Source organism: Labeo rohita, chromosome 12, assembly GCF_022985175.1.
Source record: "Labeo rohita strain BAU-BD-2019 chromosome 12, IGBB_LRoh.1.0, whole genome shotgun sequence".
In the NCBI taxonomy this organism is placed as follows: domain Eukaryota; kingdom Metazoa; phylum Chordata; class Actinopteri; order Cypriniformes; family Cyprinidae; genus Labeo; species Labeo rohita.
In genome coordinates this window covers 27,161,040-27,179,110 of record NC_066880.1, presented here as the reverse complement: position 1 = coordinate 27,179,110, position 18,071 = coordinate 27,161,040, and the positions used below count along the sequence as shown (strand labels likewise).

The 18,071-nt window shown below is 34.0% G+C and overlaps 2 protein-coding genes across 2 annotated transcripts; one reads left to right on the top strand and one right to left on the bottom strand.

Moving 5' to 3' along the window:
• On the bottom strand, positions 1-5,679 carry zgc:92313 (uncharacterized protein LOC436869 homolog). Its single transcript, XM_051123976.1, has 7 exons — positions 5,455-5,679; positions 5,314-5,337; positions 5,055-5,140; positions 3,787-3,866; positions 3,398-3,669; positions 1,021-1,181; positions 1-866 (listed from the first exon to the last, which is right to left on the bottom strand). Exons 1-7 carry the CDS (start codon positions 5,498-5,500, stop codon positions 609-611), a joined length of 927 nt encoding a protein of 308 aa, XP_050979933.1. The 5' UTR covers positions 5,501-5,679; the 3' UTR covers positions 1-608.
• Positions 5,680-9,660: 3,981 nt separating this feature from the next.
• Positions 9,661-18,071, top strand: LOC127174404 (paired box protein Pax-6). The gene is made up of 9 exons (XM_051124830.1): positions 9,661-9,738; positions 11,563-11,718; positions 13,013-13,139; positions 14,411-14,566; positions 14,671-14,753; positions 14,850-15,006; positions 15,395-15,465; positions 16,831-16,960; positions 17,628-18,071. Exons 3-9 carry the CDS (start codon positions 13,031-13,033, stop codon positions 17,711-17,713), a joined length of 792 nt encoding a protein of 263 aa, XP_050980787.1. The 5' UTR covers positions 9,661-9,738; positions 11,563-11,718; positions 13,013-13,030; the 3' UTR covers positions 17,714-18,071.

The following is an 18,071-nucleotide window of genomic DNA, read 5'->3' as shown; positions in this document are numbered from 1 at the left end:
TATCAGTTACAAAAATCACTTTATTACAAAGTTTTATTTACAGTACTTTAAGAGAAACAGTCACCAAGAATACAAATATACAACTGGCTGACTCTAGAAAAAACATTAAATCTTTAACATCACAAACATGTAATTGCACATGTGAATTTGAATTTGTCCTGACATAAAGGCAAACAATTTGCTGTGCAAAAGGCTGGATCAAATAAGTGTCCATTAATATTTTAGTATGCATCATGATTGTTAAATCTCACATTTGATCAGCTGCCTACGAGAACCATTTTCTGTGGATTTGAGAGTTTCAGTTTTCAAATATCATTATTTGCACATTATTTAATCAGATGGTTTATTCACCTCAAAGTTAACCATTACAGTTTTAAGACAGTTTAAAGATTATATTAACAATCAAGTGAACAGGTAAAAACATACTTTTATCTTTTATTTCAAATCATTCAGTGTGTATTTTTGATAAAATCCACATAGGAAACTACATTATATGAAGTCGTTTAAAAACTGATTAAAAAGCTACTCAATGGCATTAAAATCCCTCTTTACGTGGGACGGTATTTTGGGGCAGGAGGCTTTTGGCTTGTTCGAGGGTCAGTGTGCGTTTATCTCATCAGCTGCACCAATACCAGTAGCACCAGAGTCCTGATGAGCACCATGACCCGGTCAGCCCAGACGTGACTCGACGCGCTCTTGAGCTGGACTCCTCCAACATGGCTCTGGATGAAGTTAGTGAAGCTGGATACTTTGGCATAGACTCCTGGTCGATTTGGTTTAGCGCAGCCGAGACCAAAGCTCACAATTCCAGCTTGCACCCAACTTCCGTCACTGACCTGACACACCAGAGGGCCGCCAGAGTCTCCCTGAAAAAGCACACATGGAGAAATATATGAGAACAGAAGGGTATCACAAACATTAGAAATGCACAAATAAGGTTGCTCTTTAAATTTTATATATATTTTAAAATATTTTTATATTTGTATAAAACATTTTATTTAAATGCAATGCTGTCCTCACCTGGCAGGAGTCTTTGCCCCCTTGTTGGAAACCAGCACACATCATGTCATGGCGGATGTCAATGTTCTCTGTGGGGTTTATCAGATACATATCCTGACAAGTCTTTGAGTCAATGATTGGCAGTTGGACTTCCTGCAACGCCCCAACGCCCTGCAGAGCAACTGAACAAGACAGATACAAGTTTAATGCTTTTGTCTTTGCACACACTGAAGGAACGAAGATTTCTTTATTCACTGTCTGTCGCAATCACCAATTCTTTAACATTTTTTTTTTTTTTTTTTTTTTTTTTTTTCTTTTTAATTGAATCTTTCATGCTCACCAATGCTGCATTATGTGAAATTATCAATTCATCAAATTTGCATTATCAAAAATACAGTAAAAACTGTAATATTTTGAAATATTATTATTACAATTTAAAATAAATGTTTACAATTGTTATATATTTTAAAACGTAATTTATTTCTGGGACGGAAAAGCTAATTATTATTTGTGCTTGATTATTAATAATGCTTCTTGTTATTATCAATGTTGAAAACAGTTTTTTGCTTCTTAATAATTAAGTGGAAACCATGATAATGTTTTTTTTTTTCTGGATTTTTGATTAACAGAAAGTTGAAAAGAACAGCATTTCTTTGAAAAGGAAATCTTCTGTAACATCCTAAATGTTTGATCAATTTAATGCATACTTGCTGAATAAAAGTATTAAATTTCAATTCATTTTAATTTATTTTAAATATTTATCACAGCTCCCAGAAAAATGTGAAGCAGCATGATGTTTTCAAAATTGATAATAATCAGAAATGTTTCCTAAGCAGCAAATCTGCATATTAGAGTGATTTCTGAAGGATTAAGTGACATTGAAGACTGGAGTAATGATTCTGAAAAATCAGCATTGCTTCAAAGAAATAAATTATATTTTAAAACATATCAAAATCTAAAGCTGTTTTTTAAAATTGTAATAATATTTTACAGTATTACTGCTTTCTTCTGTAATTTTATTTTTACATTTAGACCACCTTTTCTGCCATCTAATGCTCGTCCAATGCAGTATTACAGCCTAATGCTGCCATGCGCGTGCTTACTCTGTGTAATCTGGGTCAATACAGTTAGGGTATGTCGAAAAACTCCCATCTAATTTTCTCCTCCAACTTTAAAATCGTCCTACATCGCTGCAGAAGTACCGACCCAGTGTTTACAAAGTGAAAAGGCAAAGAAGGTCAAACATCCTTTACAAAAAAAAAAAAAAAAAAAAAAAAACTAAAAAAAAACGAAAAGTGAAACAGCAATGTAGGATGATTTTGAAGTTGGAGGAGAAAATGAGGCGGGAGTTTTTCCAACCTACCCTAACTGGCGGTAGGTTGAAAACAAGCATTCGAGATTAAAAAGTCGATTGGTTTCGGTAGATAAAAAAAAAAAAGACCCTTATTCCTCGGCTGGTATTGTTTAGAGCCCTTTGAAACTGCATTGAAACTGACTGCTTTATGGACGTTTAAACGCACCGGCACCAAAGAAGTTATCTATGGAGATAATTCCTGAAATGTTTTCCTCAAAAAAACATTTTCTTTACGACTGAAGAAAGAAAGGCAATGAGCATATTGGATGACAACGGGGCGAGTACATTATCTGTAAATTTTTGTTCAGGAGGTGAACTACTCCTTTAATTGTACTTATTTAGGTACCTTTGCTGTCTTAGGCCCGGTTTCACAGATGGGGCTTAGACTAAGCCAGGATTAGCCCATGGTTCAATTAGGACTTTTAAGTAATTTTTATAAACGTGCTTAGAAAAAACATTACTGGGGGGTGTTTCATAAAACAAGTTTACCAAATAAGCCAGGCTTATTTCAGTTTGTCTGACTTATTTTCAGCCAAATCAAGTGACAGTAAGTCAGACTAACTGAAATAAGCCTGGCTTATTTGGTAAACTTGTTTTATGAAACACCCCCCCTGGTGTGCATTCTGAGACAAAACAAAGACACTGATATATTTTAAGATCAGTCAGTTCAAGTTTCTTTTTGTTGAAACATCTAAGACTTACATCTTAGTCTAGGACTAGGCTTAAGCCTTGTCTGTGAAACCAGGGGTAAAAGTCAGTCTTTAAAACTAATAATTAAATAACACTTATAAATGTAATCTGTAGCAAATAAGACAATGAATATCCAATATTCACATTTTACATTTAATGTTATAATGCCTAAAGTGTTTTATATTTTTATTTTATTCACTTATTTATACAAAAAAAGTATCGGACATTATTATTAAGTATTGAAAAGTATTTTACTTCATGTTGACTTCAAATGTCATTTCAGTTAAATATATTTAACATCACAACCTGCACATGGATGAAATTTCAGATGGGTTTCAGTCAGCTCCCACTCACCTCCATCTCTGATGTCACCCCATCCAGTGATCATGCACCTCATGTCGCTGGTGAACTCCGCGTTGGCATTTGGCAAGCAAATAGGCTGAATGCGGTCAGACCACCTAACGGGTGTTGCCAGCTCCACTAGAGCGATATCCTGTCCCAGTTGAGGGTCTGTGTAACCCAGAGGAACCACCACACGATTGATCCTGTGGCTGGTCTCGTCTGGGTTCCAGCCGTTCAGCTGCTGCCGGCCCGCGTAAATGATGTAGGAGTAGATGTTATTAGGACTGGACGGAATTATAAAAAAAAAAAAATAAAATAAAAAAGATATATTGAGATATATAAAGGGCCAAAAATGAATAAAACAGGATTATATGGGTGTTGAAAAAAGGTGTACAACTTACTTGGGAAAGCAATGTGCAGCAGACAGCACCCATTTCTCTGAGATGATAGTTCCTCCACACACATGTCCGTCTCTTTCATTCTAAATGCACACATCAGCAGGAGATCAAGAGGATATTGATAAGAAACCAGATTTGACAGACAATTCAGAACGTATCCTAAACCTTGATATTAACATAATTAAAGGTTGTACAGATATCTTGATTCAGCTGAAATGTTAAGGTTGTTTCTTTATATTAAAAAAATAGTGGAAAGGAGAAATGTGGAGAAAATTAGATTTATATATTGTGAGAAAAATGCAATAAGGAATTAAAAATGTGCGGTTCACTTTGCAAATTTAAAAAGGTGATAATATATATATATATATATAGCTCTTTAATTTATTTTCTCACCCAAAAAATTAACATTTGCTGAAAATGTACTGACCCTCAGTCCAGATGTAGAGTTTGTTCATTGGAACATATTTGGGGAATTTTAGCATTACATCACTTGTACCAAATGGGTGCCGTCAGAATGAGAGTCCAAACAGCTGATAAATCACAATAATCCAAAAGTAATCCACACGACGCCCATATATTAATTAACATTTTGTGAAGTAAAAAGCTGTGTTTCTATAAAGGTGTTTTAACTTTAAACCATTCCTTCTGGCTATTAGTCATAATAATGCTTCCTCCGGTAAAAAACTAGTTTTTATTTATTAGTTGTAAATGGCGCTTGACAAAAAAAAAAAAAAAAAAAAAAAAAAAAAAAAAAAGACTTGCATAAATACAATAGAAATAAAAAAACAAAAAGAAAAATACAGCAATAAAGATTTTACAAATGATAAAAACTGTAACACCTTTTCTAGTACAATCATAATAAACAAATCCTTAAGCGAGGATTACTTGTGGATTACTGTGATGTTTTCATAAACTGTTTGGACTTTTCAGCAAACTATTCCTTTAAGTAACTGTTTTGTTTTTGTTTCTTTTTGTATACTTTAAATATGAAAGTGTAAGTGACATCTTTTTATGAAAAAGAGTAAGTAAAATAAGCTTAATAAAGCTTCAGCCTACACTTTTTTGAATAATATGTAAAGTTATAAATAATAATTATGGAATTGTATATCTTTAAGATTATTTTCCGTCCATACATTTGACCAGGTTATTCTTTAAACTATAATCCCTGTGTTGTTCGACCGAGCTGCAGGAATGTATTCTACGTAACTGAAACCTGTAAACTCTGACTCAGTTTTCCAAAACTTTTCTTTCATAATGGCTGCCATTCTTACCTGGATATCCACCTGCCACGGCCAAGCGCCTTCTGACGCAGAGGAACCTCCAACTATCCTGTTTATCATTACCGGCCGACCACATTCTGAGAGAAACACATTGATTTCAGTGACTTATTTACTTTACTCTCATAAATAAATTCACATCTTAAGTATATAAACTGATGTAATAACGTTTTACGTATTCGTTTTAGCTAGTATGTTTCGCGGTTCTGACAGACAAACACAACCCTTGTGCAAATTAGGTCAATTTTCTTACCTTGAGCCTCGCCCATCCATAACCCTGCATGGCGCCCAACATAAAACAAAACAATGAAGTTACAATCCTACATTTTTTGATACTTCGTTTACAAAAACCGTTCTTTTCTTATTTTAAAAATAACTAAAGTTATGCACCTACCAATCAATATGACGAAGGCAATCCGAATACCTGAGGTGCGCCGCATCCTATCGAAATACCTTTGTTCCGGAGTTTCAGAAAACGTAAATTTTGTTTATAATTCGCTAATTAATTCGCTATAAATAATCGCTTCCTTGCTCGACGTACTCAGGACAACAGTGAAGATCGAGAGACTTCGGAAGTTTCGCTCATGAAAAAAACATTACCCGAGATGATTTTTTTCAAACGACCTCTCTACCTATCCAACGATGACCAATCATGAGCGTTCGTCCCGCCCTCAGTAAGCACAAACCCCGCCCACCTATTCACCTCTAGCAGTTTTGGTTTCTCTGGTTTGTTTCGGGGAATTTGACGAGAATGTGGCAGGGCAAGGTGTTTGTAATGGACTAAAGAATGCAGGTTTCAAAATATGCGACCTGGTATAAGTCAATCATTTATGTCATTTGAACAACATAGTAATGCTTCAAGGTGTAGAGTTTTGCCTAGTAGTGGCTTTGTTGAAAAATTGATTTAATTACTTCCTATTAAAAAGCTGCCTGTTAAATTACTTCAGTTTTAAATTGTGTTGTATATGTCATTCAATACTACTGTGTGGGTTGCAGGGACTTTTGTAAACAAGTTTTAACAATCAGTTTCTTTTAGCATGCACAAGACTGAGAAACAGGCATAACAGGTTCAGTATATGGTTGTGCCCCACACATACCTAATGACAAGAAGGATGTTATCAACAAAGAGTAAGTGCATTTGTTTTGTGATCATGATTTTGTAAATTCTTGGCTGTCACATATTGAGGTGTTAAAATTAATCAGGATTTACTCTATAATAACCAGTGTAATCATAAGTTATTGTTGCCTCTATCACTAATGCATTGCTAATCCTGAAACTATTGCATTAAAGTACATAAACTGTACATACTTTAAAAACATAATGTAAGTTGAAGTGAACTCAAAACTTCCTTATTAGTATAAAAACAGCTTTTACTGAAACCAAGCTGCCAAAATGACCCCCCTTCTACTTTTATTATAAAAAAAAAAATAGAGATAATAAATCAGGACAAGACTTCCTCCTGCACCTGTAAACAACTAGTAATTGTTAAAAAAAAAAAAAAGGTTGTTCCACATGTACTTATTTCATATTGTTCATATTGTTGCAAAGTTGTTACCCAATCATAGCAGTGGATGTTTATATTGACGTCTTAAAGAAGACATGGCCTTTAAAGCGGAGAGTTTAGACCAGAAATTTAAAATAAAATAAACTATTATGCCTGCTTTTGATGTAATTTCTTTTTAACAACATTAGAAGTGGACATCAGGAAACATTATAAAATAATATAATAATGCAGTTCATGGCCTGTTTAAAAAATATTTGACAGAATTCTACGATCAGAATCAGATATTCCCAAAAGAAGCATAATAAAATGATAATGATAATAATAATAAAGATAATATAATAATAAATAGCAGTAAAAGAAATGTACAGAAAATGTTTGTAGTGAAATGCAGTTGTTTTACACAAAAAATTCACAAAAAAAACTTTAATTGTTAAAGAGACAGTTTGCCCCAAAATAAAAATGTTATCCTTTACATACCAATATGTCTTTCCAAAACTGTCTGAATTTCTTTCTTCTGTTAAACACAAAATGTGTATTATGTACCAAATTTACGTACTGATGATTGAAAAAAATGTAAATAATAATTATAATAACACCATCAACATCATCTTTTTATTTATTTATTTATTATGAACGATTTTTGTAACATTACAGAATTGCAGTGCTTTCTTAGTACACTAGAGTAATTGCTCCTGAAATTAAGGCATTAAAGTACATAAACTGTATTTTTAAAACATAATGTAACTTGAAGTGAGCTCAAAACTTCCTTGTTAGTGTAAAGACAGATATAACTGAAACCAAGCAGCCAAATGACCCACTTTCTACTCTTATTATGAAATAGAGGTAATAAATCAGAACAAGACTTCCTGCCGCACCTGTAATCAACTGTAGCAATCGTAAAACAAATGTAATGATAAGTGTTCCACATGTAATACTTATTTCATATGCAAAGTTGTTACCCAGTCATACCAGTGGGCATTTACATTGATGTTTTAAAAAAGACATGACCTTTAAAGTGGAGTGTTTAAACCAGAGGGCCAAAAACAGTGTATATATATATATATATATATAGATAGATAGATATATATAGATAGATATATATTATGACTACTTTGATGTGATTAAAATAATATAAAAATGCAATTCATGACCTTAAAAAATATTTGACAGAATTTTACAACTGACCAATCAGAATAAATAAATAAATAAATGGCAGTAAAAGAGATGAAAATGTTTGCAGTGAAATTCAGTTACTTTACACAAATATTCACAAAAACTTTTTGGAATTGTTAAAGGGCAGTTCACTCAAAAATAAAAATGCTACTATCCTTTAAATACCCCCAGAGCTGGGTAGATTACTTACAAAGTGTATTCCGTTACTGATAATAAATTGCATCACAAATATTGTAATGTAACGTAATTAAACATTACATTATGTCAAGGTTTCCCAAACAGGTGTTTGTGAAGGAACTGCAGGGGGTTTGTGAGTTTAATGAAAACTAATAATTAATTAAATAGTTAAAATGTTAAATTAAACTAAATGATCAATATATAAAAAATAATAAATAAAAAAAATATATATGTTGTGTGACCATTAACTAATATCAGAGAACTCTAAACATGCAAATGTGATAATTATTGGAATATTTATTTCAAATATCAAAGGAACTTTAAGTAAATATATTAGGTGAAAGAGGTTGAGATGACAAAAACGTTTGTGAGTTTGTGCATTTTAAAGGAGAAGTCCACTTCCAAAACAGAGATTCACATATAATGTACTCACCCCCTTGTCATCCAAGATGTTCATGCCTTTCTTTCTTCAGTCGTAAAGAAATTACGTTTTTTGAGGAAAACATTTTAGCATTTTTCTCCATATAATGGACTGATATGGTGCCCCGATTTTGAACTTTCAAAATGGAGTTTAAATGCAGCTTCAAACGATCCCAAATGCGGTTGTAAATGATCCCAGCCGAGGAAGAAGGGTCTTATCTAGTGAAACGATTGGTTATTTTCATTAAAAAAATACAATTTAAATACTTTTTAATCTCAAATGCTTGTCTTGCCTTACTGTCCTTGAACTTGTGTATTCTGGCTCAAGTCAGTTAGGGTATGTCGCAAAACTCCAATCGTATTTTCTCCCTCGACTTCAAAAATCATTTCAAAATCATCCTACATCGCTGCAGAAGTACTGACCCAGTGTTTGCAAAGTGGACATACAAAGAAGATCAAACACCCTTAAAAGGTAAAACAGCAATACAGGACGATTTTGAAGTTGAGGGAGAACATGAGATGGGAGTTTTTCAACATACCCTAACTGTCATGAACCGGAACAAATACAGTCCAGGCAGAGTAAGACAAGACAAGCATTTGACATTAAAAAGTATATAAATTGTATTATTTTTATGAAAATAACCGTTTGTTTCGCTAGATAAGACCCTTCTTTCTCGGCTGGGATCATTTACAACCACATTTGGGATCGTTTAAAGCCACATTTAAACTGCATTTTGGAAGTTCAAACTCGGGGCACCATATCAGTCCATTATATGGACAAAAATGCTGAAATGTTTTCCTCAAAATACATAATTTCTTTACGACTGAAGAAAGAAAGACATGAACATCTTGGATGACAAGGGGGTGAGTAAATTATATGTGAATCTTTGTTTTGGAAGTGGACTTCTTTAATGTGTTTGAAAGAAAAAAGCCTTTCAAAGCCTTTCTTCAGTTAAACACAAAAGAAGATGTTTTGAACATTCATACACGTTTGGAACAACTTGAGGGGGAGTAAATCATGACAGAATTTTTATTTTCAATGTTTAATTTCTGTTGTAAAATTTCTGCGCTGGCACAAGGGGGCGCTAAAACTGTTTTATAATTGGTTAAGCGGACAGATGCCGACGATAATCACTACATGCTTCCGTGTTCACCTTCCACTTTTGTTGTGCTGCTGCTGTGTCTCTGTCTCGGTTGTGTTCCTCTCGCTCTGTCCTCAGGCACTGTGTCTGCTTTTACAGCACGATTGAAGGTGACAGGGACAGAGAGGAGGGAGACAGAGAGAGAGAGAGAGAGAGAGAGAGAGAGGAGGGGCGGGAGAGAGAGGATGCTGCACGGTGTCGCCAGGGGCAACACACAACGCGAGGAAAAAACGATGGAGAAACCGTGCAACCTGACCAACAGTATGTATAGAAACGAAAAGAACGCGTTGAAGAAAACAACCTTTCCAAAGAATAGCAAGAGAAAGACAAAGCGAAAAAGAGTCGGGAAAGCTTCTTTTTGATTACCTGAGGAAGAAACCTATTTGTTCGTCTAAGTTAAGTGTTGTAGTTCGTCTCTCTGCTGACTGTCCCAGGATGAACTACACGAGTTATTTGATAAAGCTGCTCCGCTCGGCTTTGTTTTAAGGACTTGATGAATATTTGTCGTGGCATTGTTGCTATGGTGACCACCTCTTCTCCCTCCACAGCCCCCTCCCGCCCCACTTTTAACCCCCAGCGCCAAAAAAAAAAAAAAAAAAAAAAAAAAGGGAGGTAGAGAGATGATGGGGTGGGGGTTAGTTAAAAAAAATATGCATGTCCTAAAGCTATGAATCTTTGCACGAAAAAACACACGCACATACACTTGGACCGGTAGGGTCACGTGACCACAGAGTTGCGCTCATAAATACACCAATGCACTTGAACAACTAGTGACACACGCACACAGTCACAGTACAAATGTACATCTGTACACAACCCATAATCTTGGTTAATATGTTATAATACTGCACATTCATCATGACGTTAACATACAGTCAAAAGGTTGAGCACACTTGAGTAAATGTATGTTTCTCATTATTTTAAAAACATTTTGATATAAAGATGAATGCTTTAACAACATTATTATTATTTTTATTATTAAGATGCCCCCAGACAAACAGAATAAACTAATAATAATAATTATTATTATTATTATTATTATTATTATTAAAATGACCCCAGACAGACAGAACAAACAAACAATAATTATTATTATTATTTCACAATATCTTTCCTTATATATATATATATATATATATATATATATATATATATATTTTTTTATTGTACATATATTTATTTTACAGATGTTTTTCTTTAGCACAATTCAGATTCTAAATATGGAACTGCTTGATAAAGAAGTGTGTGTATGAGTGAGACAGAGGTAGTGGATGTAAAGTCTAGTCAACTGGAAATAAAATAATGTGGCATCCCCCTGTTCCCCAATCTACACTCGCGCACACACACACACACACACACACACACACAAACACACACACACTAGTTTATTTATACCCTCATCTAGCTTTCATTGCTCTCCCATTATTCCTTCCTCAACATATAATTTATTGTGTTTATCACATTAAATATACAATACTAATTCTGGGAAATCTTTGTGCTTAATTCAAAGAAACTATTATTTATTTCAGAAAGTTTAATTATGATCTATTGTATTCGGTGATAAATATAATTTAATCAGACTTAACTGAACTGAATTAACCCATATAATTCTGAGTTTTCCCAGTTGAGGACATGTATGTTATTTCTGTTGATAAACTATTCAGATGGATTTTTGAACAGTGGAGAGACAAAAATTGCTTGTTTAGTTTTATTTTGTTTCATTTATTGATCTAATCTATCTAAAAACTCAAATCTGTAAATTCAGTCATGCTGAAACAAACAGACTAAAATAAATATGTTTGTAAATTGTGAGAAGAAATACAAACATTCACACTTCAGGAATGTCCAACGATCTCTCATTTTCCTCCCAAATCCCACTTTTCTTTTAGCGTGTGCCTGCTAATTAATATTAAACTGTTCTCTTTTCTGCCATTCCCCTCTTCTTCTTTTTCATCACTCCATTATCTGTAGTGTTTTTTTCTTTTTGCTGCTCTCTCTCACTGGCATTAAGTTCAAACTTGACACTGATGTTGACTCATTGTGTCACTCTCTTCTCTCTCTCTCTCTCTCTCTCTTCATTCCAAGACAAAAGTGCCTGCAGATGCATTTCTATCTCTCTGTCACTCCACACACAGGTCATTGTTAACAAAGCAAGTGGTTAGCAAACCTTTAAAAACACTTCAAAAAGAGGGATAACATTGCTGTACTGCCCTGGATGAGCTGCTTGTAATGTAATGACTGGTGAGTTACTATTTTATTGGACTTTCTTGTAATTTTGTTAATATATCTGTATTGTCCACAAATGTTATTAACAGTCAAAATAGCTAATTAACAAAATGTACATCTTTACCAAAAAGACTGTAAAACAGTATACAGTAAAGCTGTATATTTTACATGGTTAAAAAACTGCAAAAGTCAAATAACAAATTAACTTCTGACAATTAATAGGACATTCCCGTGTGAGACATCACATATTATATTTGATGTAATTTTTTTTTGTTATTAGTCATTTTTAAAGTGTACTATATGTTATTTAGTTGGTGTTTATTGCATTATTTTAATGTCTAATGCTCTTTGTGTGAATGACCATGTGCACTGTCTGTAGTATTGGCCATGTTTTATGGATCGGCCACTTACGATTCATTATGGTTTTCTACTTTAGCACTTGTATTGGCTGTTATAAAACAATTTTAAGGCAAAAAGCAGGTTTTGGTACTTTGTAAGCAGGTTTTGGTATATGCAGTGTAGACACCAATATGCTGTACTGTAATACCTGAAACACTGTCACAGTATTTTACAGCGAATTTCTGGCAACAACAAATGCCAGTTTTTACCATAAGTTTAACTGGATATTTTTGACAGTTTTAAAAGTCTGTCTTGGCTACAAAAAATGCTATTGAACATTACTTCCATTATTGCCTTTGGTAGGCTAAATCATAGACAATAAATATGTAATATAATGTATGCATGTATGTTTTTAATTCACATAAATTTACAAATTTTGCTAATATGTATATATCTGTACACCTACACTATTAAAAATAAAGGTGCTTCACTTTGCCTTAGAAGAACCTTTTTGTTTAAATAGTTCCATAAAGAATCTTTAACATCTGAAGAACCTATTTTACAAAAGGTTCTTTGTGGTGAAAGAAGGTTCTTCAGATTATAAAAAGGTAAGAAAGAGATGGTTCTTTAAAGAAACTTTAATTGAATGGTTCTTTGTGGAACCAAAAATGGTTCTTCTATGGCATCGCTGTTGGCCTTTATATTTAAGAGTGTAGGGAAAACACATGACATCCTAATAAATAAATACTGTTAGTATTAATAAATATACATTGGAATAACTGTCCTCTTTATGTACAGAACGATGATACTGTAATTCACTTTAACACTGACTGTGTGTAAACACATCCTTCTCTAGCGTGAGTTGTTCCTTTTAAATTTTCTGTATGAAAAAAAAAATTAGGGTCAAAGGTCATACTGTGTCTGCAAAAGTCTAAATTACATCAGTTCTTGTGTCTCTTTCCACTGTGAGGCTGTAGTGGGCAGGTACATGATGTTTGAGAGGCTGACCATGCTGAATATCCAAAGTAACTCAAACTGGAGTGGAGCAAATGACTGGTACCATCAGCAGAACACAGTTCCCACCCAGCACAGCACTGGTGAGACGCTTGATGCCTGTTATATGATTGAACTCCTCTGGCTGTATAGGACACATTCATAAGGCACTAAAATGTGACCCTGGACCACAAAACCAGTCTTAAGTAGCACGGGTATATTTGTAGCAATAGCCAAAAATACATTGTAGGGGTCAAAATTATCGATTTTTCTTTTATGCCAAAAATCATTAGGATATTATGTAAAGATCATGTTCCATGAAAATATTTTGTAAATTTCCTGCCGTAAACAAATCAAAACTTCATTTTTGGTCAGTAATATGCTTTGCTAAGAACTTCATCTGGACAACTTTAAAGGTGATTTTCTCGATATTTTTTTTTTTTTGCACCCTCAGATTCCAAATTTTCAAATAGTTGTATCTCGGCCAAATATTTTCAAATAGTGTCTTATTTATTCAGCTTTCAGATGATATATAAGTCTCAATTTTAAAAAATTGACACTTATGACTGGTTTTGTGGTCCATGGTCACAAATGTGTGTGTATAATTGTTGTATTTTAAAAATTTCTACCAGTCAAATATTTTAACAAACTGGACTGAATTTATGTTTCTAATCAAGTTAAAAACATTTTAAAGAAAAAGTTAATGCTCAAAGGGACAGTTCATTTGGAAATAAAATCTGTCATCATTTACTCCCCCTCATGTAATTGCAAACCTGTATAAATGTCATCTGTGGGACAAAAAAGAAGGTATTTTGAAGAATGCTGTAACCAATAACCAATTTTGGGTCCCATTGACTTATATAGTATGAACCAAAAAAGTGACAGTCAAAGTGTTTCAAAACGGTTTGGTTACCAACTATATTTCTGCAAAATACTACTATTTTGTGTGTATTTTGTTTTCCACAGAAAGAAAAACATACAAGTTTTAGAAGGAATGACATTGTTGGGTGGACTATCCCTTTAAATGCTTAATATTAATTTTGAAATTGAATCTGCATGTAAATTTAGTTTAACTAAAATTGTTTGTTTGTTTGTTTATAGAAATCTTTTTAATTTTACTGGTGATTTCGAAGAAGCTACTATTTAAGACATTTTTTTTTAGCAATTTTAACTACTTACATAATTCCCATACTACCGTTTGTTTTTTTGATGATTTATTATTATTCTAAAATGGTAAAATAGTTCTATGAACTAATCCTTAAGAATTCATGGCTCCCAGCTTCCACACTTTCAGCTTTTTGATATCAGCAGAGTGACTTTATTTTTTGCGCATTTATATATTTTGTTCAACAGATTAGCAACTGTTTTTATTCAGTTTCAGATGGCTGTATGGTTGAGACAGATGGAAGGATGGCAGGACATGTGGAAAGAGATGAGAGAGAAGAGTCTCAACTGAGGCTGCAGCTGAAGAGGAAACTTCAGCGCAACAGAACCAGTTTCACAACAGAGCAGATCGAGGCCTTGGAGAAAGGTCAGAAAACTTAACACATTTGATTTAAGTTGTATCAAATGGCAGAAAGGAAAACCATGCATGTATGTCAAAGAAAAAATATGTAACTACTAAATGTCATTTAGAGTTTGAGAGAACACATTATCCGGATGTTTTCGCAAGGGAGCGACTGGCAAACAAAATCGACCTTCCAGAGGCAAGGATACAAGTATGTAACTGTTCTTGTCTTTATGTTGAGTTCACAAAAGCAGCAAAATAAATATGATAGATCATTTTATATTTTATATTGGACCTTGATTGACAGGTGTGGTTTTCCAATCGAAGAGCCAAATGGAGGCGTGAAGAGAAGCTGCGAAACCAGAGGCGGTCTGGAGGCGGGACTTCCTGTGCTCAAACACACGCTCCACTGAGCACATCCTTTAACTCAGCTGTCTATCACCATCCCCATGGCAACAGTGCAGGTGGGAATGGAGATTTACATGAATGAGACATTTGCATACTGTACTTGGTGCTTTATTTGTTTATGTGTGACTGGGTTTATGTGTCTAGTGAACTTAAAAACATTTGAAGGAAAAAGCGTTTGCTTAAACACAAAAAATCCATTTTGAGCTTGTACCAGAATAATTTATTTACCTGATAAAAATTTATTTATTTAAATTACAACTTTGAGGAAGCTAAAATTTAAGAATTTTTTTATTTGTTTAGCAATTTTTGGTTACACATAATTCCATATTTCTGTTTGCATTCATTCATGGTGTTGATGCTTTAATAAATAGTTCTGTGAATTAATAATTATTCCTATTATTCCTATGATGTTTGTTTTTGCTGTGGGATTGTTTGTGTGTTTAGCATCCATGCTCAGTCAGAGTGACACGGCTCTCCCCAGTTATAGCTCTCTGTCAGTCTACTCTGGGGTTCAGGTAAGACGCTACTGCTTTTATGAGATTCACATTTATATATAGCAAAACATACATTGGCATGCGAAACCCCATACAGAATCTGTGAGACAACTATTAAAAAAGGGTCAAACATTCACTGATGCTCCAGAAGGAAACATGATGCATTATGCAGCTGGGGGGTGAAAACTTTTTGAATTTGAAGATCAAGGTAAATTGTACTTAATGTGTCTTCTGGGAAACATGCATGTATCTTCTGTTGCTTCCGCAGGGTGGTACTAAATGGAAAACAAAAAAACAAAAAAAAAGATATTTCAACAAAATAAGAATAATTTGGACATCTTCATCCTGTTCGAAAGTTTTCACCCCCGGCTCTTAATGCATCATGTTTCCTTCTGGAGCATCAGTGAATGTTTGAACCTTTTTTAATAGTTGTGTTTGAGTCCCTCACTTGTCCTCAGTGTGAAAAGATGGATCTCAAAATCATACGGTCACTGCTGGAAAGGTCTCAAATATGTATTTTGTTCAATTTATTCACATTTTCACAGATTCTGAAAGGGGTTCCCACTGTAGCACTACCAAGTTTATCAGGGCTATGTACATCTGTACTGTTATGTATTAGCGCCCTCTTGTGGTGACAATGAACCTGACATCTGTGATCACTAAAAAAAGTCTGTTTTAAGAATGGAATAGCTTACTAGCTGAGTAATTACTTATTGCTTAGTGCCTACATACACAAAAGCAAAATAATACGATCGTCCTGTGGTATCATCAAACGCATGAATAAAATCATTCAATGTGTTATTTGCCACTTCTTAGTAATATTAACTGATATTAACAATTTCTGATTGAAAAAAAGTATTTTTTAAAGTATTTTATACACCATTTTTAGTGCAGTGCAGCTTGCATGCAGTGCTTATTATTGTACATTTCAGCAAATATAGTAATGTACTAATATTGTTTATAGTTATATAGTATAAAATGCATACTGTGCGCAGCAGTATGTTAGTACACTCTTAAAAATAAAGGTGCTTCACGATGCCATAGAAGAACTTTTTTTTGTCTAAATGGTTCCATAAAGAACCTTTAACATCTCAAGAACCTTTCTGCTTCACAAAAGGTTCTTTGTGGCAAAAGAAGGTTCTTCAGATTATAAAAAAGTAAGAAAGAGATTGTTCTTTAAAGAACCTTTGGGTGAATGGTTCTTTGTGGAACCAAAAATGGTTCTTATATGCCATCGCTGTGAAGAACCTTTCAAAGCACCTTTATTTTTAAGAGTGTATATGAATCTGTTCTCCACTGCATTTCAGTACTATTTTAAATCATTCTGTTTTAGTATTTACAACCTCTCTATTTTTTTTCCTCGCTCTACTGGACTTTTCTTTACAGTCGGCTCCTTCTCCATCTGCCTCGTCATACTCATGCATGCTGCCTCCATCCCCATCTGCGCCTCGCTCATTTGAGACGTCGTACTCCTCTCCCCATCTACCACCTCCTCCTTCAACTAACACCAGCACAGGTGAGTCTACCAGCTTTTCATTTACTGTCTGTATGACAGCTAAAGACCATCCATCACAAGATCTTGGTAATAATTGTTTGAAACACTTTCAATAACCCCTGTCTATTTAGTAATTTATTTATTGGTTTGTTTGATTTATTTGGTGGTTTGTTATATTTGTTGGAATAGTTTGTCCAAAAATGTATATTTGCTGAAAGGTACTTATCTTCAGGCCATCCAAGATGTAGATGAGCTTGCTTCTTCATCTGTACAGAAATGGAAAAATGTAGCATTCCATCACTTGCTCACCAATGGATCCTCTGCAGTGAATGGGTGCCGTCAGAATGCGAGGCTAAACAGCTGATAAAAACATCACAATAATCAACAAGTAATCCACACCACTCTAGTCTATCAATTACTATTATTTGTTTCTTTTAAACAAAAACATCTTTTCACTTACTAAAACGTTAAGTGATGGACTGGAATGGTATGAATTACTTGTACATATTTGTGATGTTTTTATCAGCTGTTTGGACTCTCATTCGGACGGCACCCATTCACTGCAGAGGATCCATTGGTGAGCAAATGATGCAATGCTACTTTTCTCCAAATCTATTCAGATGAAGAAAATGTACTATTCTTTTAATAGGTAAAAGTGCATGAATTTTTCCACCTTTTTCTGCTTTAGGTTTGATTTCTCCAGGCGTTTCTGTACCTGTCCAGGTGCCAGGAAATGATCAAAATATGGGGCAATATTGGGCCAGACTGCAATGAAAAGGGGAGGTTGATTTTCCATTAGGATGCTAAAAATGTATGTTTACAAAAGGTAAAAAAAATGTTCCAAACTCAGACAATCCTCTGATGGTTAAAACTAAAAGAAGAAATTCCTTAATTTGACATGCACCTTTATTTTAGCCATATTTTTAGATCTGATGACAGTGTGCCATAGTTTCCATTCAATTTCAGACAAGCAGGAATGTATATGATTTAAACAGTATAATGATCCATTGTGCAATGACATTTGTACTGTTTTAAGCAAATTTCTGAATAATTGCTGTTAAGTTCCTGGCAGCAACTTCACAGAATTGGGAAGCATATTATGATGTTTCATTTGTGGTGGTCATTTTTACAA

Coding starts and splice junctions, on each gene's coding strand:
- LOC127174404 (XM_051124830.1), top strand. CDS start 13,031: ATGATGTTTGAGAGGCTGACCATGCTGAATATCCAAAGTAACTCAAAC. Junction 14,567..14,670: donor GATCGAGGCCTTGGAGAAAG/GTCAGAAAACTT, acceptor AATGTCATTTAG/AGTTTGAGAGAACACATTAT. Junction 15,466..16,830: donor CAGTCTACTCTGGGGTTCAG/GTAAGACGCTAC, acceptor TTTTCTTTACAG/TCGGCTCCTTCTCCATCTGC.
- zgc:92313 (XM_051123976.1), bottom strand. CDS start 5,500: ATGCGGCGCACCTCAGGTATTCGGATTGCCTTCGTCATATTGATTG. Junction 5,338..5,454: donor TGCCTTCGTCATATTGATTG/GTAGGTGCATAA, acceptor GGCGCCATGCAG/GGTTATGGATGGGCGAGGCT. Junction 5,141..5,313: donor ATGGATGGGCGAGGCTCAAG/GTAAGAAAATTG, acceptor TGTTTCTCTCAG/AATGTGGTCGGCCGGTAATG.